The 26,818-nt window shown below is 37.3% G+C and overlaps 1 protein-coding gene across 1 annotated transcript in view; it reads right to left on the bottom strand.

The window, feature by feature from the left end:
• Positions 1-344: 344 nt before the first annotated feature.
• Positions 345-26,818, bottom strand: part of GRM8 (glutamate metabotropic receptor 8) — a 502,734-nt gene continuing 476,260 nt past the window's right edge. The window contains exon 9 of the mRNA XM_070947976.1: positions 345-641. Coding sequence (XP_070804077.1) covers positions 345-641 — 297 coding nt within the window. The remainder of the gene's footprint in view (positions 642-26,818) is intronic.

The raw sequence follows: 26,818 nt of genomic DNA, 5'->3' as shown, positions 1-26,818 counted from the left end.
CTTTCCTTTGCTTTACAGACCTGCAAAGGTCTTACATTGATTGTAGATTGGTTGTTTTTACTGTTCATTGTATCTGTTGCTAAATGAGGTGGTTGCTAAACAGGGACTACTCATTTAATTAATTAATGTAATACTGAAATCTTAAGCCTACCCTACTACTCAAAACTAAATTGTATAACTAATATCGCACACATATTAAATAGATCAGTTCATAGACCCATTTGCTTCGTTCAAACCTTCTTAACAAAATGACCACATGAATTTCGACACATGTCTGGTTCATGCATGGCAAGCCAAGATAGAAAAATATTAATTTATGAAACATTCCTGTGAACGTACATCTATTAGGAAGTGCTGCCACTCTTGACCATGGTTAAGTCTACTGATGACTTACTGTTGGTTTCAAGACTTTCACAAAGTTCCGTTTTGACCTCGCCATTTGGTCTGTCATTTCCCTTTTGGATCAGCTTGCTTTGCATTGTGGCTGCAGTGACAACAGCCTTGAAACTCCTCTTCCTTTTTTGCACATTTTGTTCTGGATGAAAAATTATAATATAAACCTTGGGGATGTAGAGCATGCCCAAAGAGACAGAAGCACTTAAACTTAAGGACACTGTAAGAGTTGTTGTCTGGATGTACATCTAGGAAAAATTAAAAAAAAAAAGAATAGGATAAGTTAAGCTTGTGAAAAAAAATTCAGAAAAATATTTTTTTTCTAAATATATCAGATAGCTTTAAAACCTTTTGTATCTTAATAGAAACAAAGGATTTTTAATCTGGGACAGATAGGCAGTTGGCCCTCAATTTATAATCATAATTGGAACCACAACTTTTGTCACTAAGCAATATAATCATTGTGAGTTGTGCTTGATTTTACAATCTTTTTGTCACAGTCATTAAGCAAATCATGCAGTCATTAAACAAATTGCTTTGCTTGTTGTAAGCCCCCTGAGAGGATTGGAAATGGTGATCACAAGACCTCTGGGTGCTGAAACCATTGTGAATACAACATGCCAAGTGCCAAGGGCCCAAATTTTGATCACATAACCAGGGGATGCTACAAAGTTTGTTTTCAGTGCAAAGGACCAGTTGTAAATTACCGTATCTTTTGCTCCATAAGACATTCCCCCCCCCAAAAAAAGTGAGTGGAAATGTCTATGCATTTTATGGAGCGAATATCCAGCCAGGCAGTGGCAGTGAGGACCTTTTATAGTGCTGAATCCAACTGGAGTGCAGGAGTACAGCTGGCACATGAGAGGACACCAATCTGTGGTCTTCTCAGGCTCCGTCTCCTGCCCTCACTACACTGCTGCTCCATATTTGGTGCACTATATTCATACTCACTCACCACAGTGAGTGCGTATGGTGCAAATTTGGTGCACCATATTCACACTCACTCACCACAGTGAGACGGCACTCCATATTCATATGTTTTTTCTTCATTTTCTCCTTGAAACCTAAGTGTGTCGTATGGTCTGGTGCAGTGGTCGGCAAACCACGGCTTGCGAGCCACATGCGGCTCTTTGGCCCCTTGAGTGTGGTTCTTCCACACTTGTGATGCCCTGGCCGGCTGTGGCTGAGCTGGGAGCAAGCGCACGTGCAGGGAGACCCTCCTCAAGCAAGCGCCGAAGCTCAGGAAAGATGCATGCAGGGTGGACAGCGGCTTGCTTAAGGAGAGTCTCCCCATGTGTGCGCATGCTCCCAGCTCAGCCACAGCCGGGAACATGTGCTCTGAAGAGCTCCTGTGAGAAGCGGCAAGGAGGGGTTACAAGACCCCTCCCGCTCAGCCAAACGCTGGGCTCTTGCCCAGATATGGAGGTGGAGAAAGAAGAGATGGAAGCGGATTAGAACAACGCCGCAGGAGGAACTTCCTGTCCCATCCTGTTAAGACCCTCCTAATCGAGCAGCCGCTCACTTCCCGACTGAGATGGATGGTCACCCGAAGGGAGGGGGAGAGACACAGAGAGAGAGAGATGGGGGGAGAGAGAGAGAGATAGAGACACATACAGAGTGATACATAGAGAGGGGTGAGAGAGGGGAAGAGAGGGAGAGATACAGAGGGAGAGAGACGTGGAGGGATAGAGGGGGAGATAGGAAGAGGGGGAGAGAGACAGAATGGTTTTGTGGCTGGGTAGGCGTGGCTAGGGGGGTAATGTGACTGAGTGAGTGAGTGACATCAAGTTGGCCACGCCCACCCAGGTTTTGTGGCTCCGGTGTGTTTTTTTTCTGTGGGAAACAGGTCCAAGTGGCTCTTTGAGTGTTTAAGTTTGCCGACCCCTGGTCTGGTGCGCCTTATGGAGCGAAAAATATGGTACTTTTTCAGGAGCATTATAACTTCAAATGATTATTAATCCAATGGTTGTAAATCAAGGACTGCCTATATAAGAAAGAGTCAAGTAGGATACTAGTTAATGTGATCTGCTAGTCCCAGATTCAAATTTTTATAAAATACCTTGGCTGAGCTATTTCTTTCAATTTTTCTATATATTATTTTGAATATGCAAAAATAAAGAGGACAAATGTCAGATAAGAAGGCCATCTTAAACTTTTGGAAAAAACAGTTTTCTTACATGCAATGATAAATTGTAAGAATAAGCAAATATATAATTTTCACTTTTATAATTAATAAACATGACTGTACATTATACTTTATGCTTTCTTTTGATATATAATAATAAAGTTACAGTATTTCCTAAAAATGAAGAAATAGAAGAAAGCAGTGGCAGTATTCACTAATACTGATAGGGTGCTTTATTCCTTTTTGTGGTAAATCGTTCCTCACTAATAAGTGCATGAGAGAATATTAATTTACTTAGGAACAATGAATGTAAAATAACTACATTTTCATATTTGAGTTGATTAACATATCTGACAATATGGTTGGTTTGGTGTAATAAATTCACTAAATTGAATTTTTTAGGGCAATCTGCCACAATTAGACGTTAGATCTAATCCACAATTAGATTAAAGTAATGTTTTGGTGCAATGTGTTCAATATTTAGTTTGAAAAATGGCAGGAGTTATTCTCTGAATTCTAGAACTACCAGAAAATGAATATCTCCCCACTGGAATCAAGGCTATCATTTTCAAACAACATTTCTAATAGAGATATTGTAGCAGACGTTTTCAGAAACTATAAGCGTTACAAATTGGAAGTAAGAATAGGTTTCTGTGAGAAAACAATTTGGAATAAATCTTGTTTATAGCCGAGAAGTGAATTTCTCCTCACAAGATATTGCCTTCACCTACTCTGAGAAATGGCAACTCTTTTGCTGACAGCAGATGTTTCTTTCTGTACCTGCAGAAGGAAATAATCATTAGTGCTGCCTTGATTTGAAATGTTGCATGTACTTACTTGTGGGTGGGTGTTGTAAGATTGAGATAGCTGCATTCTTGAATAGGAGTTATTCCATAGCCATAAATTCCATCCATCACCATGTTTCTCATCCTGACTGCCATCTCATACAACCATTACTAGACCAAAGCTTTACATCATGGATCATTGACAAGTAAACATTAAGCCATTTTAACTGCAACCCAGTTTTGCAATGTTTTTCAAGCAAGACATGATAAAATGCTTTCTGATAGCTAGGAATAACTTGACAAGGTTTTCTTTCCAATTCTGTATGCCCATTATTGAATTGTTGAGAACAATTTTATGTCTTTTGTTGATAAAAATTTCTGATGTTCATTTTCTCTGCTATTCTTACGGCATAACTCACATTGTCACATTAACCCAATTTATGTTATCAAATATTTTCAGTATTGATGCTCTCAAAATCAAGTCTTTATGACACTAGTCATTCTTTATAAATTAGGTTGTAACCAATAGCATAAGTTGACAAATAGGGATTCATCTAGCAGCACATTATTAATGATCTCACTTGCAAATACATACCTTTGGATGTTCAAATTGAATAATAGGGTTAACTGAATATGGAATTCCATATTGGGGGCAAAAACATTTCTGCACACCCATAGAAATGTTCATATCATCCAAGTTCATTTGGTGGTATCTGATTCAAATTTTCTTGACTCAATTTGAAATGTCAGTTCAACCAAGAGATTCAATTTATTTGCTTTTAAATAAATATACTTCCACAGCCCAACTTTCAATAAAATAAATTTAAAACTTATATTGTTCTATTTTTTTCTATTTTTTAATTTAATATACTTTTCTGCTTAACTGTTTTTAAATATATCCTAACATTTAAGCAAATGAAATAAAAAGGTACTAGTTGCTGCAACTCTGAGCTAATTTTGTTACTGGACATAATTATTGTATTAACCTGGATTTTCCTAATCTTTTTTAGGTTGGAAGAGGATATTCTTGAGTTATTAGTATCTATCTGTGTATTCAGATCTCTTTATGGTATCATTTGCTATCTAAAAAATAAAATAAAAAATGCTTCCCAATTTTCCAGATTACCTGGTAGCACCCCTAATGTTTTTCCAATATCTACCGGTATATCTAATTTTGTAGTTGCTCCACTGCTATTCTTTTATCAGAAATCAATTTAGAAGATTCTTCAAATTGACAATTTTCTATTCTATTCAATTTTCTATCATCCATAATTAAGGAATTTGCATTATTTCCCTCAATTTGCCTTATTTGCATAATGCTAAGTGTGTGAATACATCATGATGCAAATTATGTAGTTGATGCAAAGGATGTACTTAATGTAATACACATATAGTAATGGGCATACCTTTCCCCAAATGGTTAATTAAATTGAGTGTTCATTGTGTTTTATATGCATGTTAGGAAAAAAATCAGTCTCTGATATTATTTCTCAATTTAACACCAATTTAACTCCAAGCAATTAATAATGATTTTTTAATAGGGAACACTAATTCTGCACATTAACATTATTAGCACACATGTGTCCAATAACATGAATTAATTGTATTATCATTGGAGATTTAAAGCCAAGAATACTTTTGTACCCAATGGACACTGTCAGTTAATCTAGTCTGCAGATGCATGTACTAAATGCTAATTAAAAGTTGTCCATAGAGTAAATCAACTAGGACATTTGGCAGATGTGCTGCCATTCAAAATAAATTCAGATGGATTGGCAGATCCTCAAATACTGTAGAGTGCATTAAAATACACAGAAACTGTCCTATGGAAAATTTTGCATTCACTAAGTCAGTCTGGCAGTCTGCCAAGCTTTAAATTGTTAGGTTCATTATGTGTAAACGCACCTATTGATGTGCCTTGCACACACATACATCTGAATTATAATAGCAAAATAATGCTAAATTAGATTTTTCTGTTTCCAAAATTTCAGTAACACTTTTTGTAATGTAAACTAGAAGATGGTTGGTTGGTTTTAATCACAATTACTCAAATGAAAGTGTGCAATTTATAGAGCTACATTTTTTAAAACCTAGACAATTTAGAACAGGAATTAGCCTTTGATATTCATCATATTTGCTGGTTTGGAAATTAATGTATCTCTTTAATAATGATGAAATTTGAAGAATGAAAACCCCATACCCTGAGATGAATTCCTGGAATAAAGGACAATGGCTGTTGACTGCAAATTCTTTCAAAGAAGTCACTCTTTGATTCTTCAGTTATTAACATACCGTAATAAAACTTTGGATTTAATAGGATGCATTTTTCTAAATATTTGGTATAAAGTTAGAATTCAAATAGTTGATTGAGTAACACATTAAATGAAATGCAGTGTTCTAACACAGTAGTTTTTGTTGAACATCTTCAAGGCATAATTCAGTAGATATCTTGTGCAAAATGATGGAAGTTTAAGTAACATCTGGTTACCCCCAAGGGCTGGCAAAGTTGTACAAATATAATCAATATGTTGCAAAAATAGGACTGGCATTATATACAATAAAATAGTTTAAATAAAAATTGCTTATTCCAGTAGTTTAGATTTGTTTTTTTATATTCTCCTGAAGATCTTGCCCAATTCCCATTTATTTTTTAATATTGATAAAACCCTTTATTCCACCAAAATCCAATATGTAGATAGAGAAGGGAAAGCACAAAATTAAAGAGAAGCAGTCCTGATGCTTATATATGCTCCTTACCCCTAGACTGAGTTCCAAATTCATAAAAATATTCAGTGTTTTTAAAAGTTGCCAACTTGAAAGTATTCTGTTGGGCATATTATTTAGTATGGAACAAATGATACAACTGGTTGGAGAGTAGAAATAGTAAATAAGAACAATCGGAAAAATGACATACAGTAAAGGGGATAATGTTAGTAAAATAATATATAGTTACATTATTATATGTGAAGGAATGCATATATGAATAAGGAATAAGGGGACTATAAAGATAAATATATGTAAATAAGAGTTGGGGGGAAATATAAATGATAGGAGAACACTGATTTGAAACTGTTATAAAAAGGAAATATATCCTTTATGTTTCTGTTTGTTTTGTTTTTAAAAGAAATAACAATAAAATTATTTTTTAAAAAAGAAAGTATTCTATTGGAGTGTTGAAAAAGTCCACCAGCAGCTTCAAAAAGGGTCTACAGAGGTCAACTTCACAGAGTTCTTCTAACAAGACTTATTTATTTATTGTATTTATTTATTGGTTCGATTTATATGTCACCCTTCTCCGGAGACTCAGGGCAGCTTACAATGCGTTAAGCAATAGCCTTCATATTTTTGTATATACCTGCTTAGTAGGGCTTCCCCCCCCCCCAAGCAGTGTTCTTTTTTATACAAAGTCAGCTTATTGCCCCCACAATCCAGGTCCTCATTTTACCTACCTCGAAAGGATGGAAGGCTGAGTCAACCTTGAGCCTGGTGAGATTTGAACTTGCAGTAATTGCAGGCAGCTGGTGTTACTTAACAGCACTTTAGTCTGCTGCGCCACCAAGGCTCTTGGTGGCGCAGTAGACTATTCTACTTCCTTCCTTCCACTTCCTTCTATTACGGTCAAACCAGTGGTGGATTGCTCCCGGTTCGAATCAGTGTGCAAAAACCAGTAGTAAAACCGGCAGGAGGCTTCGCCCACTGCCCCAGATATCATCATTAGCGATCTGTGCATGCACAGAAGTGTGCGCGATCCTATTGTGAACCGGTACTAAAGGTAAGTAGAACCCACCCCTGCATCAAACCTGTGTATTTGCCTGGTTCTTCTGTAGCATATTTTTTTCAATTAGCATTGTCACACATAACATTCCTTTTTATCTGAATGGAAATAGAATAAAATTTACAGAATTGTGGCTGCAGATGTATCAAGCAGCAATGCCTTCTTCTGACCTCTGCATGGAAGGATTCCTGGAGCTTAGAATGCAATCTTGTTTATAGATTCATGGTTCAATGTGTTGGGTTGTATGAAAAGGATGAGAGACATACTGGATAAGATTTTAGGATCACTTTTTTTTTTTTATTTTGACAGCATTTCATGGTCATCACAGAAGATTATCTATTCCTGGGGGAATTTATCAGAAGATTATCTATTCCTGAGGGAATTTATCAGAAGACAAGCTAAGGAAGTTGCTTGGTTTCACAATTCTCAACTCCTACAAGTGAGCCAGTTTGGTGTAATGGTTAAAACACCAAGCTAAAAACCAGGTACCATGAGTTCTAGTCCTTCCTTAAGCATAGATTTATGTCTTTGAGCTAGTCCCCCTCTCTCAATCCTAGGAAAAAGAGCTAACCAACTCCAAACAATCTTGTCAAGAAAACATGTACAAACTAATATCGTATTTTTCGGAGTGTAAGATGCACCTCTTCCCTCCCCCCCAAAATTAGGTGGGTCTTATACACCGAATGTAGCCTCACCCATCCACTGGCCCCCACCCTTTGGCCTCTGCCTTCCAGCAGTTTACCTCCTTGCAAGCAAGAAGAAACAGCTCGTTTCAGCTTCAGCACAGCCTAATTAGTACACGTTGATAGGATCGGCCTCCCGACTCTCAGCTGTTTTGCTCTCAGCTGTTTTGTTCGGGCCTCTGCTGCTTGCTGCAAGGAGGTAAATTTCTGGGAGCAGATCTTTTTTTTCCTTGTGCTAATCAAGCTATGCTGAAAATGAAAATGGAAGTAAAGCAGGCTATTTGCTGTTTGCTGCAACAAGGCAAAATTGCTGGGAGGCAGAGGCAGATTTCTTTTTCTTGTTTTCCTCACCAAAAAAGGTAAGTGCATCTTATAGTCCAGAGCATCTTATACTCTGAAAAATACGGTAGATAGTTTTCAAGTGTCAACATTAACTTGAAAGCAAACACACAAAACAACCCTTCTACAATGTAGTATCATCCTCCAACATTTTTTCTGACAGTTTCATACATACTGAAACAAACTGAGCTGCAACCACCTACTGTATCTATCTGTTTTCTAAGAATGTCTATGGAATTTATTAGAGATGAATGTATTGTTTTGCAATACACCAATTTTCTACTTATTTCTATGTTAACTGAAAGAAAGAGAAATGGCTATAGTCACCCTGTCCCTTTTTTTACCTAAATATAAAACTGTATTTGAATTTCTTCTACTGATTTATGAAAATATGTGTATAATACATTCCACATCTTTTTTATAAAGGTGATTGATTTCACTTTAAACTTTTGCCAACAGATATGCATCTAATAAATACAAACAAAAGTCTGGTTATAGATTTCCACTCCTCAATAATTTTCCTGTTCAGGAAGAGATAACTTTTACCTGCCCTTGATTCTTTGAGTTTCCCTATTATGCAATTTGTTATGACATTCTACAAATAGAACTTCTCTGTCACATTTAATCTATCAAAAATGTTTCAATTGCTAAGCCTTGCCTTAGTCTACGAGCAGGCAAATCCATTGATGGGTCAGGGCTGCCTCTTAATCAGGCTGCAGCCAATTATATTTAATTAAGTGTGCTACTTCCTTGCTTGCAAGCAGCCTCTCTGAATAGCTTTGCTCTGCTCTGCTCTCTACTCTAATCTCCAAGTTTTAGGGACTGGAGACTCAATGTCTTAATATCACTGTTCTAGCTGTTTCAATAGCACCAGTATTTGATCAGCCTCGGTCAGACCAGCTGCCTGCAATTACTGCAGGTTCGAATCTCGCCAGGCTCAAGGTTGACTCAGCCTTCCATCCTTTCTAAGATAGGTAAATTGAGGACCCAGTTTGTGGGGGCAATAAGCTGACTTTGTATAAATATACAAAAGGATGAAGGCTATTGCTTAGCGCATTGTAAGCCGCCCTGAGTCTCCGGAGAAGGGCGGCATATAAATCAAATTAAAAAAAAAAAAAACTCACGTCATCACATTGTTGTCACGTGACGTAGCGTGACTTTTCCCCCCTTCGCTAAAAGGGTGGGCGTGGCCAGCGTGTGATACATCCGGCCCGCGGGCTGAGTTTGACACCCCTGGCCTAGGTGATTCCTGACTTGTGTTTCCGAAGGCCGATATTCCAGTGGTTCAGCTGGAACAGGTTTTTCAGCGTCAGAGTCCTGGGCATGACAAATCTTGCTGTTGGTTGGCCTCTTCACAATCAGGCTAGTTCTTTACCAACTTTATGGTCTTCTTTATGGAATTGTCAGCAATTCCAGATTGATGACTTTATCTTTGGCTTGAAATGCAGCTTCCATATTTGAAATCAAAGAGAAAACAAGTAGCAACTCTTATCTTAGTACTGGCAACCAAATTGCCAATTTGTACAAATTCAACACAGGTTTGGTTGTTAATATATTAAAGCAGTTATAAATGTGGTATGTTTATCTAAACATTATGATGAATTGTATTTTTCATGCATTCCTATTTTAGAGAAGAAAATTAAATGCTGTTCATGTGCAGATTTATATTTTTGGCTGAATATATTTCTAAGGCTCCCGTGTAATTGGGAGGCTATACTGACATGATACTAAATACATAGAAGTGCAATTGCTGTTCTAATGGGGATGATATGTCATTATAAATAATTAACAGTTATTAGATTGAGTACTTGCAGTTCTAAAGAAGCTTTGTAAAGACTTTTTTAAATCCCCAGAACAAATCTTGCGTTTAAAATTAGCCACTTTCTCTCTAGCCCCAACAGGCAGATTTTAATTCGGTTCCTTTCAGAAGACTGAACTGATTTAGAAGAACAATCTGATTCAGAGGTTAAAAACTTCCAAATAAACACCAAATTATACTCATCTTATTCACATCTATCAGGACCATTAAAGCACATGAGTCCATGTGGGTAAACCATTCGAAATTTCCTGAACGGATTTGGTCACATTCGGTTCAATTTCTTGTATCCATTTTACACTCACAATCTGTCTAGATTGATTTGAACTGCTGAAAGTCCCAGGGAAATTTAGCACATCTAAATAGTGTGCCTATATAACTGACTCCAGCAGTACAAAAATATTTTACGCTACAGAAAAGTAGATTTCTACTGTGATTTTGCTTTAATAATAAACACAGGTGGAAACATAGACCTCAATTGTGGACTGAAGACCAGCTTGCCAGATAATACATGGTTAACCAGCCAAGCTCACAATGCACCAAAGATTCCATAGTTCAACCCTGAGCTACATATATAATTCTTGTATTAGAATCATTCTTACATCTAGCAAAGATTCCCCACCCCCTACAGATCTTGATGGCATTCAAATATATTAGACAGGCCTGTATGACCCAGTACTTTTTCAGTTCACAGACATGCCATTGCTTGGCTTTTTTGCTTTGGTCAGCTGCCAGAAATACCAGCAGAAATGAATAGGCACAAAATACCAGCAAGGTTACTGTTTTGACAAGATTTCATCATATCAGATGCTGATAAACCAAAAAGAAAAGTAGGATTATTCATCCAGCAATATGAACATCTGACAGGCATTCTCAAAGAAAATCTTCTTGAGGACTTCTTTTGACTGTTAGGTGAGGGAAACTATTTTAGGAGACAGACCTCATGAAGGTGGAGGCTAAGGTGTGAGTAACCATACTCAACTATTGGCTTAAACTAATCTTTTTTCCCCTTGGTCTTGCCCCATTAACTCTATGTGCCAGTTTTCAGTCTACAAGGAAATAGGAACTAAAATCTCATCTTTGGGCTTCTATTCTATTCAGTAAGGGATATGATTAGGCCAAATAACTCTTTAAATAGCATGTAACAGATACAAAGCATCAATTGGATCTAGCCAGATCCCAACATTTATTGCCAGTAAATCCAACAAGTACTCTGCCTTCCTATGGCATATTTAATTAAACTCAATGTACCTAAACTCCAGAAGCCTTTTACTCTGGTACAGTCTGAGGAAAGTTGAGGGTAAAACCCTCCTGGTGACTGAAAAATGCTGAAATGGTACATCAATGGAGAGACGGAGGGAGGGATAGAAGGACAGGCAGACAGACAGACAAAAGTAGCAAGCTCAAGGAAAGAAAAGTAGTAGTTAAAACATTTTGTCAGGATTTGAATCATAATACTTCTACTGTAATTACAAGGGAAGAGTTAGAGTCATAGTGCTATTACAACACTCATGATAGAATGCAGTTTTAAAAACAATTACGGAAGATAGTAAGTATTGAATCAATTCAAGAAGTATTTCTTCCTCTACAACAGAGGTCTTCAGACTTGGCAGCTTTAAAACTTGTGGACTTCAACTCCCAGAATTCTTCAGCCACAAGTCTTAAAGCTGCCAAGTTTGAATACCTCTGCTCTACAAAGTAGTCAATGGACTGTCGAGTGAGCCCATAGAAAATAGAACAGCACCATCCCAGTCCAGATACAAGGGCCTGAGGTGTTAAATAGAAATTTAGAAGTAGACTAGAAAAACATGCCCTGGGTCACTTTGCTGGTGACTGGATAATTAATAGATGGTGCATTATTGATTTCTGACCTCCAGAAATGAATTGATGCCTGTTTTGACATTGGAACAACTAGGAAGCACAAAACAGCCCTCAATTAAACAGTTATGAGACAGGTTGTTTTGGGTACATATAAGCTATGCATACCTTGCTGGCAATATCCAAATTATTTGTGCATTCTATTGAAGGAGTGGATACCAACAAATAGCCACAAATGCTTCATTTCAATTTCCATATTTGGCAAATAGCAATTTAGAAACATAGCTGTAACTTGATAATTGCCGGTGATTGGTGCTAAAGTAATTATCTAGCTCTTTGTCAAATTCAAAAAAGAATATTAAATGTTTACTGTTATGTAACTATATACACTTAACCAAACAACTAGTAAAATGCATTATTTTCAGTTTTTCTTATTGAAAACAGAAAATAACACTCTGTAGTATAAAACATTTTAAAACAGAGGAATCAAGGAGCAATGTATCTTCAAATTTTTAAAAGAATTTTAGTTGCTCATTTATGATTTTCACTTCTCAGCTGCATAGCTTATTCAGAAAGTCCTTGTTTAGCAACCAGAAAGTTGTTATGCAAAGCAGTTGCTCATAGAAACCACATGTCTACTTATGATCTTATTTCAACTTTCCTTTGCTTCACAGACCTGCAAATGTCATAAATGCAAGGATTGATGGTAAATTTACTTTTTCACTTGTATCCTGCAAGAGAAATCTGTTCACATACAGTAGGTGACATCTTTCTTCAATAGACTTTCAGAAGTGTTGCTCCTGTGGTTAATAATTCAAATTTAATATTGGTGACATGAAATCAGTGACACGACAGAATGAGAAACTCTGACAGTACTAATTTACTAACACCATATCATATTCTAGACTCCAATACATAAAATGCTAGACATAAAGCAAATGAGGCAGTCACATTATGGAGTATAAAATGTATTCAACTTCTTATTGATAAATGGTAGCAAACAGGGCCGGATTTAGATGAAAAGAGGCCCTAGGCTATTCCACTTATGAGGCCCTTTCACCTATAGTGAAAGTGTAATTTTAATTTTGCTAACAATTTGAATGTAGGCCCCTCTTGATCTTGAGGCCCTAGGCTGAAGCCTAGTTAGCCTATAGGAAAATCCGACCCTGGTAGCAAATGATGCTAACACTTAGTTACAAATGTTAAACCTGCAGGACGAGGGATTAACATTTGTTTTACTTCTTTATGATTAATGAGAGAAAATGGAAATGAAGTGGTATTAATAAGGATTTAGGGAAAGTCGGTCTGGTAACAAAAATGGCATGATATATTTTTATATACTTTCAATTTATATTTCAATGACAATAACGTTCTGGGATATGGGTAAAAGAAACTTCTGGGATATATTTCTGAGTTTGTCTCATAATTGAGAATTGTCATTGGGAATTCAGTGCAATATGTTAAATTTTGTTTAAACTCAAGTCACTTTGCAGAGGATTGCAGTTGTAAACATGTATCGAACATGTATATTGATCTGTGATTTGACTATTATTTAGAATACTTTTATACCACATATCTAAGAAAAGCCATACCACAATAATTGTAATGTAAAACATTAAGGTAATAGTGGCTTTGAAGCAACACTTGAAAAAGCTAACTTATAACAATGTGTTTGAATTCTCTTCCTGAAAACTGAAAAAATAGCGCAAATTTTAGCTCCAAAATGGAATGCATTTCATTGACACCCCACCACCATCACGTGTGGTTTTGAATGGGGTCCCTGTGGTAGCATTGTTAACTCAGAACTAATAATGGCAATGCTGTGCAATTAGCAAAGATACCTAGCAAGGATATTGTTTTGCTTCAAAATCATTTTGGGGCCATCGGCTAGATTGCAAGCATTGTCCCAGTTGCATTTCAGAGTCCATCTCAATGGAGATCAGTTTGAAGACAATGGATTTTTTTTTTAAAAGGAGGCTTGTTCAATTCACCTGCTATTGGCTAAAGTGAAACACAATTCTGGTTTTTTTTTCCTTCCCATGTCATTTGTTGATTCACAGAGCAGCACTAAAGTTGACAAGGTCGGACTTTAACAGCAGCTGACTGCTCTCAGTGCTCAGCTATAGTTGAATTGAGGCAGGGGAAGGTTAAGCTGCAAGTGCACCTGATGAACTCCAAGCCATTCCAAACTAATTTCTTCTCGCCATAGATGGGATATGACAAACTAGGGAAAAGACATGATGGGTTTAGATACCTTTAGGATGCTTCATAAATTAAACATAGAATATTATTTAGAGCTCACTCCAAAAAGCTATTTTCATATTCCCTAGGTGGAGATTGCTGCAAGGGAATAGATCTCAGAATGGCCTCTCATAGATGTTAAGAGCCCATCAGGTTCATAGACAAACAGGTGGCCCTGCAAATATTTTAGGCTTTAAAAATTAAGGCCAGCATCTGAAATGGTACCATGGAAAATGTAGACAAAAATTGGAGATCGGTCAATATTAAAATTATAAATTCATTGCATAATGTACTGATCAAGAGCCTAGTTATGCAATTTTGTAATAGTTAATGCTACTGCATGCTATTAAAAATACCTCTTAATAAGGAAAAACACAGTTGTTTAGACAATATGCAAATACAATGTAGATATCTCAGTTCAGCTGCATGCCAAAGATTATAGCTGGTGTATACTATCTATTTGTGCAATACGGTCTTTGCCACTTCCAATTTCTGAAACTCCATACCTAATATGTGATATAATTTTCAATTTTTAAGAAAATGTTTTCTTAGCCAGGATGAATTCCAAATTCCAATATACTTTGCATTTTTAAAAAGCAATATTCAGCCTGCTACAAATGCTAGGAACTGTTCAAAATTAAGTTTTTTTGTGCAAATAGAATTGAGTGTCATCACTATATTGCTAGCCCTTAGCTCCAAAGCTCTGCAACATTTTTCCTAGCAATTTCATAGAAAGAGGGGAAACAAAAGATATTATAGACCAGAATTGTCTTCCAGCAAATCTTTTGTTGTTCCTTGCATTATTGATTTATGATATTTTAGTTCTTTTAATGTACAATAAAGTGAAAGAAAAAAATAAGACAAAACATAGAAATATAAAAAAGGGAAAAAATTAAACATTATCAAGTGTATAAAAACAGTTATCAACAAATACTATAGAAAATAGTTTTAAAACATACCATTAAACCTTCATATACATATGAAGAATATAGATAGATAGAAGATGAATTCATAGGCAGGCATGAACATATACAATTAATCTAACATTTTTAGTCTTTTCATCATAATGGAACAAATTCATTTCCTATAGTCCATGCTCAATAAATTAAAACTTATTCATATATTGATGAATTCCAACATGTTGGTATATAATTCAGTATCACATTAACATTTTTAAAATCCATTTCCCTTCAAGAAACTATATTAATGAATATTTGTATATTAAACCAAAATGGGACCAGAGAGGGACAAACTACATCATACAGTTGCAGGATCAGATTGTATGTTTCAATTAATCCCTAATGAATAGAAGCCAATGCAACCTCTACATGTATGCACTTCAAGACAGCATTTTCCTTTCAGAATCTTGGACTTTTCTTTCTAACAAAAATAAAATCTCACAAGTGTGAAAACCATTGTATCAGAGAATAGGTCTCCTTATACCCTAGTAGAGACATGTAGCCTTGTGGATGTATATAGCTTGAGGCAATCCTAAACCAGCCTAAACTAAGTTATGACAAATGACTCACTCCTAAATCTGCTACCTTAAGAACACTTATTCACCCTGAACAGAATAGCTAATAAAAATGAAGTCAAATATTAATTGGGACAGATCAATCTTTGCTATAGTACAGCTATACTTATAAGCCACTTTTGATTACTCAGGACTATGTCCACAAAATAGGTATCTTTCCCCAAAATATAACACCAGCAAGAACACTGTTGATGGGTAGATGTGAATCACCTCTCCCCTTCTCTCAATCAGTTTTCTGTGACTGTATATTTTTGTATTTAAGCACAAAACGTGTAATAATTGATCAGCTGAAGACTCTCTTGGATTAAATGATTTTCTACATTAAGTTCCACCAGGGTATAGATACCCAGTTTTGGAATTGAAATTGCTCAGTCAATCTGCTAGATAATTTTTTTCATAGCCCAAATATTGCTTTATGACTTTTGCTATTAGTCTTGAAAGTCCCAATTTGAAGAATGTGCTTGGGTCTCTATTGGTCCCAATAGTTGCATGCAAAATGTTATGATTGCATATTTATAAAAGAGATGATGTGGACTAGATTAGATGGGCTTTGACAGTTGAAAAAACATCTGGGAATGAATGAATGAATGAATGAATGAATGGTAAAGGTACAGGAGATAGCAAACAATATTATCAGGGGCTCAAAAACCTTGTGAAAAGATTTGAATGTTTGGAACTATTTAACTTTTAAAAAATGTAACTGAGTGGGGAATATGATCTTGTACATAAAACCAGACTTGATATGGAAAAATTATGCAAGATATCAAGGCCAAGAATTATGCAGGGAAAATGCTTAGAAAAAGATTTATAAGAAGAAAAGTAAGAATATATATATATATGGGGAATCTGAGGAATTCATTACCATAAGGCATGATAATGGTTAGCAACTTGCAGAATTTTAAAGAGAATTGATACATTCCTTGGAGAAAGGTCAATTCAGTGCCAGTATTTCTCAGTTGGGGGCAGCATGTCTACAAATTTCAACAACAGCAGTAAGAGGGATACGTCTCCACCTCCTCTTTATGATCATCCCAAAAGTATCTTGTTGAGGTTATGAAAATCAAAATACTGAACTTAGATGACCCCTGGCCTGACTTAACATGATCATTTTTTATGTTCTTATGTTCTTGCACTCAAAAAACCCTCAGAAACCCTTAGGGTAGAAGAGCTAACAATCAGGGCAGATCAAGCATGAAAAAATACAGCCTTTTAAAAAGATGCAGGGCAGAATCCCATTAAAAGAAATGTGTTGTCAAGATTTAAGTACTGCTCTTATAAATTAGATGCAACAATACAGTGAAATCAGAAAACAGTTCTTACTGGGTGGAATAAAAGCACTATAAATAAAGAAATAAGTAAATAAATAAGCAAGGAAAATTATTCAATAGCTACTGGTTATTATCCATTAAAAACAGAAGCGTTAATGTCCTCTGCTTCTTTCCACAACTTCATTTTGTTCTCCAGTGAAAATGTAGCAATTGATATACCATGGAAACTCCGGCCATTAATAGTTTGATATATGGTGCCATTAAAAAAAGTAGAGATGCAAATGCTCTCTTCATTCATATCATTTACTCAGAAGTAAGTATCTTTAAACTATAAGATTTATTCTGAAAACAAATTGCCCATGACCCAAGAAACGTGAACCTGGCAGTATTCTAGAAAGTTTTGTAAATTTTCCAGAATTTATTAGTGTTGTAATTCACATTATTCTAATACTTCTTCTCCTTTACTATTCTGTAGGCTTTAAAAATCTAAAACATATGCAGAGTGTTTGCAGAGTGATCTCCATTTGTTCAACAGAAATCAAGGCTGGAAAAACAGCAAAAATACAAATTAGCAATAATTGTGAATATAAAAGTAAGAAAGGGATAAGTACAACAGTCTTCAGGACAAGTGATGTCCAAAAAAAAAAAAAAAAGCATAATGAAAACCATGATTAGGTAGCTTCATCTCTATAAAAAAATCCACCTAATTCTGTAACAGTGATGTAAAATTAGAAAATATTACATACAAGCACATTTACAAGACCGTTATTAATGAGATTCAATGTATGTGTTTTATTTATATTTATTATGATCACCCACTCTAGAAGACATTAGATGAGTAATCTGCATTATCAAAAAGAAGAAAGATGGTAATTAGGAAGCGTATTCAACCCAAGGAGTCTCTTTTTTTTTTTTAATTTGATTTATATGCCGCCCTTCTCCGAAGACTCAGGGCGGCTTACAATGTGCTCAGCAATAGCCTTCATCCTTTTGTATATTTATACAAAGTCAGCTTATTGCCCCCACAAACTGGGTCCTCATTTCACCTACCTTAGAAAGGATGGAAGGCTGAGTCAACCTTGAGCCTTGGCGAGATTCGAACCCTGCAATAATTGCAGGCAGCTGGTCTTAATAAGCTTAATAACAGGGTGCCTTAAACCCCTGTACTACCAAGGTTATCTTATGTTAACACCAACATGTTGCTGTGCAAGCAGATACACATTTTCTTAATGTCTTGGAAGAAAATCAAATACATACATATCATCTCCTCCATGCTTGTTAAACCTCTTTTAAGTGTTTTCCCTTACAATGTTACTTTTCATCTTAAAGAAATAAAGGGAACTCCATTTGCAGATTTACATATTCAACAGATAATTCATTATATTCAGCAAAAGCACCTGGGATGCCTGGCCTCCTTCTAAGAAGCTTAAAAAGAGAGAGAGAGAGAGAGAGAGAGAGGGAGGGAGGGAGGGAGGGAGGGAGAGAGAGAGAGAGAGAGAGAGAGAGAGAGAGAGAGAGAGAGAGAGAGAGAGAGAGAGAGAGAGAGAGAGAGAGAGAGATTGGTTTTGTTTATCATACTCTGCTGGGGCAAAAGAGGAAAGCAGAAAAAGTAGGTTACATTGGTACACAAATGGAAGTACAAATTGTTTTGGAGGCACAGTTTACAATTCATTGTGGAACGTAATATCCTTTACAATGTGAATTCATCAAATCTCATTCCAAATATTGAGTTTTAAATTCTGTTGTATGTAAGATTCTCTATGCTTTATAAAGGAATTAAGATTCCAATAATACTATGTTTCAAACATAAGGTAAGATTTGCCAAAATGATTGTATGCATGATCACTAGCAAACTCACCAGCTTCTGCAGTAAAATAGTTAAAATGCTGGACTTGAACTAGGGGAAATCCAAGTTCAGGTCTTCATTCAAGTCAAAGAATTCACTGGTTACTTTTGGGTCAGGCACTTGTTTTTAGCAAAACCATTCACACTGAGCTGTGGCTTGGAGCTAAAATTAAGAGTCCCTGACTGACCCTGTTTTGAGCTCCCAAAGTGTGGGATATAAATACAGGAATAATATTCATACACACACATGGCATCTAATATTCTGTGCATCATTGGCCTTATAACCTTTTTTGTACGATCAAGTTGCATGCCTAAATTGAAAAGAGTATTTTAATTCTAACCTCACGTCTTTGCCCTTTGCACCCCCTCAGAAAAACAGAAAAATCAATTCAATTCAATACTTTAAACCAAAACAACAATTTTTGGAAAACTCCAAATCCCTTTGGAGAGCACAATCAATGAAGAACTGGTAGGATGTCTAAAAAGTAAAAAAGGAACAAAGTAAGCCAGAATCAAAGGTAGAAAAAAAAGACAAATCAAAAGATTTCATGAAGTTGAAAAAGGATCTGCTTTCTCCCGTGCTAAGTTATTAAAAGTTATTTATATAAATAAGTCACCAGAACTGAAATAACAAAGCTCCTCTAGATCATTCAGACTTGAATGAAATAGATTAATATTAATTTGTTAATATCAAACACCAGAGGCTCTGTTAGGTCTGAACAGCCAAAACATCCTTGGCAGAATGATACATTAGAGGTACCGTACTTTTCAGAGTATAAGACACATTTCTCCCCCCCCTTAAAAGTGGGTGAAAATTGCAGTGCGTCTTATATACTGAATATTGCCAAAGCCCTGTCCACCTGCCAGCCCCCACCCTTTGGCCATTTTCGGCCTCAGCGCATCGCATTTTCAGCCTCTGCATGCCGCATTTTAGACCCATTCGAGGCTGCGGGAATCATCACAGCACATCACCGCCTATCACCACCTCCATGCATCACATTTTCAGCTTCCACATGCCCCATTTTTGGCCTCTGTGTGTTGCATTTTCGGCCAGTTCCAGCAGCAGGGATCACCACCACCACACAGAGGCCAAAAATGCAATGCACGGAGGCGGCGATGTGTTATGGTGATCCCCGCAGCCTGGAACGGATCTAAAATGGAGCATGCAAAGGCCAAAAATACAATGTGCGTAGGCCAAAAACACGATGCGCGGAGGTGGCGATGGACTCTGGTGATCCCCACAGTCTGGTACAGCTGATTGGCGGTATTCCGGGAGGCCGATCCAACTGCCAATCAGCTGTTCCTACTAAACCAGGCCGTGATAACATGTTGAACCTGACCAGACTGTTTGCTGCAAGGATCCTATCCAGATGAATAGCGATGAATGCTGGTACACAGAGGCAGAATTGTTTTTTTCTTGTTTTCCTCCCCAAAAACTAATGTGCATCTTATACTCCAAAAAATATGGTATTTGTGATGTTGCTGCTAAAGAGAAGTAATATCAAGGACTGAGCAAGGAGGTGAATAAGAAGCAAAACAGAAAAGAATCACACCCCAATATTTTTTTTTCTTGGCTACTATTGCATTTAATGCTGTCTTTTTTAGTGTTTAATGCTTTCTATTTTATTCCTTTCTTCCTTCCCTTCCCTTTAAATTTAACATTGCAATTTCCTAAATTAACTTTGCCATCTGCCTTTCCTAAAGCAATGGGGACACAGCTGCAAAGCCTTTACATATAGCCTAACCTTTAAGGAATGCAAAGAGCAATTTTGTCAGCTGCTGGCCAATAAACTTGACTCTTAGTTGGCTATGTATGTGGAGCAGAGGGGAAACAGTTCTTTTATGTAATATGGTTCTTAATCTCAAGAACAGTAATGATCCAGTAACTAGTAGCCACATCAAGCAGAAGGCATATTCAGTAGCTAAACAAAACAAGGGTTTGTGGTTAAAGATAATTAGCAGCGGTGCTGTTAACGTTTGATCACAGTGCAGAGCTTACCAAAAGTGGTACATTTTTTTCCTGTGTATGGACTGGAATACACAAGAGCATGTTATATAAAACAGGCTGAAGTCTTCCACAGATTTGATGCATGTTATGTTTTTATTTGTTTAACTTTGTTATGAACAACAACAAAAACCCCTAGGAGAAATAATAAAATGTCTGAAGTGCATTTGCAACTACATTGATCCTTTATTTTTTTCCAACTGCTGGATGCCTTAAACCAGTCATACTGAAAGAACTGCTTTTAAAAATGTATTAGATGAACATGATGGTGGGGAGAATAAGAAGTGAATGTCAATCAGCAGGAAGGTTGGAAATGGGGAGAGATGCAAAAGCTCAAGTCAAAGATGCATCCACGTTTTTTCAGATGATGGGCAGTTTTCTTAAGTCATTCATCTTTAAGGCACTTACTGATACATTTAAAGTAGGCTGACAAGTAGAAAAGCTAGAATGAGCTAAACTGTTCCTTTCTTTGCCAAAACCCACTGACTCTTTTTCTCTCTTGATTAAAGAAAATCAGACTCATGTTAAATGAAGGAGGTAGCAACATTTTCATTGTCTTCATTGTGATTGCCAAACCTGAGAAGTATGCATAAGAGTGGAGTAGGAGGAGAAAGTTTATCAGACTGAAGTGTTGGTGGATTTTTTACTTTCCTCATTTCTCTTTAAACATAGTATTCCTTTGACTGAGTTGATCTTTTCAGTGGAATTGTAGAGTTGACAAATTGAGGTGGCTTAACAAGAGAAACATTAAGCAACTACAGTAGGGCTATTGAAAAGGACAAGATAGCTGGCAATGAGACCAGAGTAGTCTTCTGGTGTTGGTGTAAGAAAACGTCAACAAATATATAATTGACAAGCAATAAATTTCATGATATGTATGAATATCAATAAATTTCATGATATGTGTGAATAGCTGTAGAGCAGTGGGGATGAGCCGAGGTGGTGCAGTGGTTAGAGTGCAGTACTGCAGCTACTTCAGCTGACTGCTAGTTCAGCAGATCAGTGGATCAAATCTCACCGGCTCAAGGTTGACTCAGTCTTCCATCCTTCTGAGGTGGGTAAAATAAGGACCCAAATTGTTGGGGGCAATATGCTATTTAGTATACTGTCTTTGATGTAAGCCGCCCAGAGTCCTCAGAGAGTGGGTGGCATAGAAATATGAATAATAAATATGAATAATAGATTTCCAGGTGAGTAAACTTCAAATTCTAGAATTCCACTGCTAACATGGCCATTGATGAGCACTCTGGGAATTGATACCTGGAAGTTGCCAAGAGTGGAAGCAACTGCTACAGAGGGTTATTTGTATGCATGGCTGTTGATTAAAACAGAAGAGAATATATGTAGCTCATGGTTGAACTGTGGAGTCTTAGGTTGTTTGCTTAACACAGGGCTGCCAAACTCACAGCCCACAGGCTGGATGCAACACACGCTGGCCATGCCCACACCCGATTTAGTGAAGGAGGAAAAAGTCACGACACGTCATGTGACACCGCCATGACAATGCATGTTTGACACCCCTGGCTTAAGACATTTCATTATCCAACTAAGTAACCTAATCAGTTACTTACTGAGTTTGGGGTTTGCTCCCTGTTTATACTGTATATACTAGATTCCTAGTTTTAATGGGCGTTTGTGTGTTTTTTCCTGATAATTCCTTGAATAGGGTATTGATTGATTTGATTTGCTTGATTGTCAGTTGTTAATCTCTGCTTATCTGGGAGTCAGTTGCTGGGGAGGATGTGATCTTTTTATTTCCCTCTTGGCTTTTTTATTGTCTCTTTTGAATGGAGTGTAAATATATTTTATCTCTGTGTGTCTATTGATGGCTGATTTGTCTGAATGCCAAGTTTCTAGAAATTCCTTAGCATTTTTTAGTTCAGCCTAGTCTAGGATGCTCACAGTTTCCTAGTTGAAAATAAGGTTGAGTCTACATATTGTGAGTTCATGTTATCTAGATCAGGGGTGTCAAACAGATGGCCCGTGGGCCAGATGCGTCACATGCAGGCCATGCCCCCCAGCTCCATGAATGGGAAAAACATCACAAAATGTCATGTGACGTCAACGTGACACCACAAGTTTGACACCCGTGATCAAGACCATACAGTGTAAGGATTGTTAACAGCTACTAGTACAAAAGCAGAAGTCTTCCATGAACACCAGCTAGGAATCAGAAGGCACAGTAAAAACTCTCTAGATTAGGCAATACATCTAATCCATATGATGTATTCTAAATAGAATTATTTATATGTCAATCCCTTCAAACAAACAGCCTCATCCTTTGAGCCAAGATTCAACATGCTGTGTTTATTCAGGTACTCAGGTATATATTTTGATGACTACAATTTTGTAAGTAGATAACTGACCTAATTTTGAGAGGTTTCTGCATTGTTCACTACATAATTAGAAATGATTCATCTTCCTTATTTTTAAAAATCCATTTAGCTTCCTCTGATTTAGGAAGCTCCTTGTGATTCTCCTGAATGGTTATTCCAGAAATTGTTGACTTTAATCAAGTTCACATTTTTGAGTTCATTTTATTTCCTATTGCTAATTGCCTTATATAAGGCTGCCTTCAAACTAAGCCTCTGTGGTTGCCACTTTTAAGTTACATAATATATAGCAGTCCAAGAATCCTTAATGGGTTTTCAATGTTCTTTCTGCTGTGAAGTCTGTTCTCTCCCAACCTCCTGCGCTCTAATGTAAAATACTTACAAACTCTATAAGAATATTCACTTTGTGTACAAGGGAGAAGCAGACTGGAACATCAAATACATCTGCTTTTTTTTTCAAATATTTCCATCAGTGGTTCCTAAAATGGAATTATATGGATATTAATTTAAATTATTGTATTTGTATTGCAATACCATGGTATTACAAGCTTTGTGAATAGCATTAGAGGAATAGCACTAAGAATAAGATTTAGGGCATGGTGTTAGGGCGTGCTGTCAATGCATGCCAGAGAGTCTGCTGAATTCTTAATTTTTTTGTTTTAAATAAAAATTCTGGCCTACGCTGGATACAGGGTTCCACCAGGCTTCCCCCCACAGCAAACAGGTACCCTCTGCCCCCGACCCCAAAAGAGGTCAGAGGTGCTATTTGGACAGGGACCCTTTTGGACCCCAGCCCTGGATGAAGGGAGGAGGAGCCTGACAGTGTCTTGAGGGGTCCAATCCCCAAGAGAGGCCGCAGGTGGATGGGAGCACCCATCACATCATCAGCCTCCCCTCCCCCAAGTAACATGGGCAGCATGGGTGATTCGCCAAGCACTCTCCCCCCTTCCATTCAACCTGCCAATTTCTTGGCTGTTGTCTCGTTTCCACAATGAGGCATAGCCTGGAGGGTCAGCCCTGGCTGTGCTGAAACACCAGCCAGGGTCTCTCTGAGGCCCTGTCGTTATTCGCCACCATACCTCGGCTGGAATGCCTGGGTATGCGCCACAAACAGTTCCTCATTGGAACCCGAGCCTGCTGAATTCTTAGGAGGTGATCCTTCTCTTCCCAATTAAAATAAAGTTGCTGAAAAGTCAAAGGTCACAAAATCTATAAAAGTTTGAATAGAATCTCTTGTGGGATTTTGCAATCTGGAAACATTTCAGAAATTGGGAGGTGCTCTTGGATTGGGAGAATGATGCTAACTCCATATCTAGGATGGCTAAGGGCAAATTGAATAGGATTCTTGAATTGTAAAAACTATTGTATGTACTGTAGGTGGGAAATAGAGGATATTCAAACATTTTTTTCCATTGGAAATAACACATTTGACAAATTTTCCTTTCAGATATAAATGTTAAAATGTCCCAACGTCTTTGTGTCTTTGGGTCTCCTTTATATCGATTTTTTTTTCTTTGTGAAAAATGAAATATACCAGTATTTAACAATTAACTTCACCTATCATTTTCATTAAGACAGTGCAAAGAACTTCAGAAATTACCTTGGAGAAGAAGTATGGTTTAAAAAGAAAACACTAGAAAGAAAAACTTACATTGTCTTAAATCTCTATAAAATGGACAGAAGAAGGGCAAATACCACCAGACTTTCAAGTTTATATAACTCATTAATATAGTCAAAAAATCAAAATGATTGGCTAAAACAGTGTGATGAAGCCTCCACCTCATTTTTTTTAATGTGCCTTGCTCATGTAAGTCACATTTCTTCTTTTTTTTAATCATACCCTCATGTTGCTTTAGCCTATACCAGTGATGGTGAACCTTTCTGGCACCGAGTGCCGAAAAGGTCATGTGGAAACATCTTGCATGTGCGCTCGTCACAGCCATGCTCTGGAAAAGCCAAAATTCTGGGTTCTAGCACGTATGCGCACCAGATGATCAGCTGGCTGGCGCTCATGCACAGGCCGGTTTTCAGCCTTGCTGCGTGCATGAAGGGATTGTGCTCTGAAAAAGCTAAACTTCCAGGTTCTGGCATGCATGCACACCCGATTATCAGCTGGCCAGTGCGCATGCACACACCGGTTTTCAGCACTGCCGCATGCGCGAAGGACAGCTGATCATTGCGCGCACATGCGTACCAGAAACCCAGAAAATAGACAGACAAGTTTGTGCATGCCAGGCGACATGGCTTTGTGTGCCACTTTGGGCACACGTGCCATAAATTTGCCATTATGGGCCTATACTAATAGAGTTCTGGTGTTTCTTATGTACAGTAGATTGTTTCCTGATCTGGCCTATCTTGAAGAGCTGTAACAATATTGAAACCATGCTTTGATTTCCATGCTGCATTTCTTCTCCGAGATCATATCTCTAGTTCCATATAAAAGATTATAATTAATTTTAAGAACCGTAGTTGATCAATATGCACATGTCAGATTTCTCTATTGCTATTCTATTTAATTTGTTAGGTTCAAGGCAGCTTTTGCAATGTTCTTACTTCTTTTTTTCTGCTCTGTGAGGAAAATTGGATTAAAAAAGAACAAATAGGGCAGTTGCCCAGTCAGTTTTCTTGGCTGAGGGTCAAACTGGAGCTGGGTCTCAATCCAGTCACTTAACCATTATTCCACATTGGGATACTGCTCTTGTGCTACAGAAGTTATTCAAAGAGCGGTGGCTTTGAAGGATTAAAGGAAGGGGAACACACAAAACACAAAGCAACTGTTTATTCCTTCTCTTTCACCATATTTAGGATGCTCAACTCACAACCCCTTAGAATGGGATAATTCCAAACTATTTTATTATCTAAGTGGAAGGATAATACATTGACCCTTTTCCTGCTCCCCTCCCAAACTGAATACAACAGTACTATCTGCAAGCTGATATTTTAATGATAGTTTAGTATACATCATTTTACCTGACTGCTTAAAGTCAGCTTAAGGAATGAAGTATAAACAGCACAGCACAAATAAATCTGTCAACCAAGTTTGCTGTCCCTGGGCTACTGTCAGCAGCTGTTACCTGAATCCACTGGAGTGTTTTTGTTCCCAAATTTGACTGGCCATGCCAAAATAGCACAGACACAAACTGAATGTGAATGCAGTTGCATTTTTTTCTTCTTCCACAACTAAAATTTGAAATGGAATGCTGTATCTATTAGATTTAAAACTTTGCAATTAATAAATTCCAACGCCTGCGCAGAGACCATCATGGCATTGCCTTAAAAGACCCTTCTCAGATGAGACAGAGATCCAAGGTGAACCATCCCCAAAAGCCAGATGCTCTACTTCTAGAAACTATTGAATCACAGCAGAGTATTGATATTTTGGATCTAACAGACCTACACCAGAAGTCTTCTTCATTCTTGAGAATGTCAGCTTCAGAGAATAAAAATCAGAAGATGGAATACCAGAGGAGGGGAGACCAGATGAGCAATTGACAAGGCTGAGAAAGAAATGAACATGACTACTTGAGAGTAGACTGATGAGAGAAACCAAACTGATCAAGGCCAGCGTAAGAGTGATTTCCCAGGTTAATGCAAGAGACAGTTATGTAAACAGCATAAGCAATTCCAACTTTATTGACAAATCACAATAATGTTACTGTAGGTAGTCCTCGACTTATGACCACTTACTAACAGGTCAAAGTTATGCAAGTTGGAATCATGCAGGCCAGTGGTGGTATTTAGCCAGTTCTATCCGGTTTGGGCGAACTGGTAGTGGCGGGGCGGGAGGCTCCGCCCACCCACCCAGATGTAATCACGGAAGGCCCTGCACATGCTCACATTTGTGAACCAGTAGTGAAG

The sequence above is a fragment of the Pituophis catenifer genome, unplaced genomic scaffold (genome assembly GCF_029215685.1).
Source record: "Pituophis catenifer annectens isolate HBS135680 unplaced genomic scaffold, rPitCat1.0.hap2 SCAF_7, whole genome shotgun sequence".
Lineage (NCBI taxonomy): Eukaryota > Metazoa > Chordata > Lepidosauria > Squamata > Colubridae > Pituophis > Pituophis catenifer.
The sequence above is the reverse complement of the archived record's forward strand: the minus strand, read 5'-3'. Positions and strand labels throughout refer to the sequence as shown.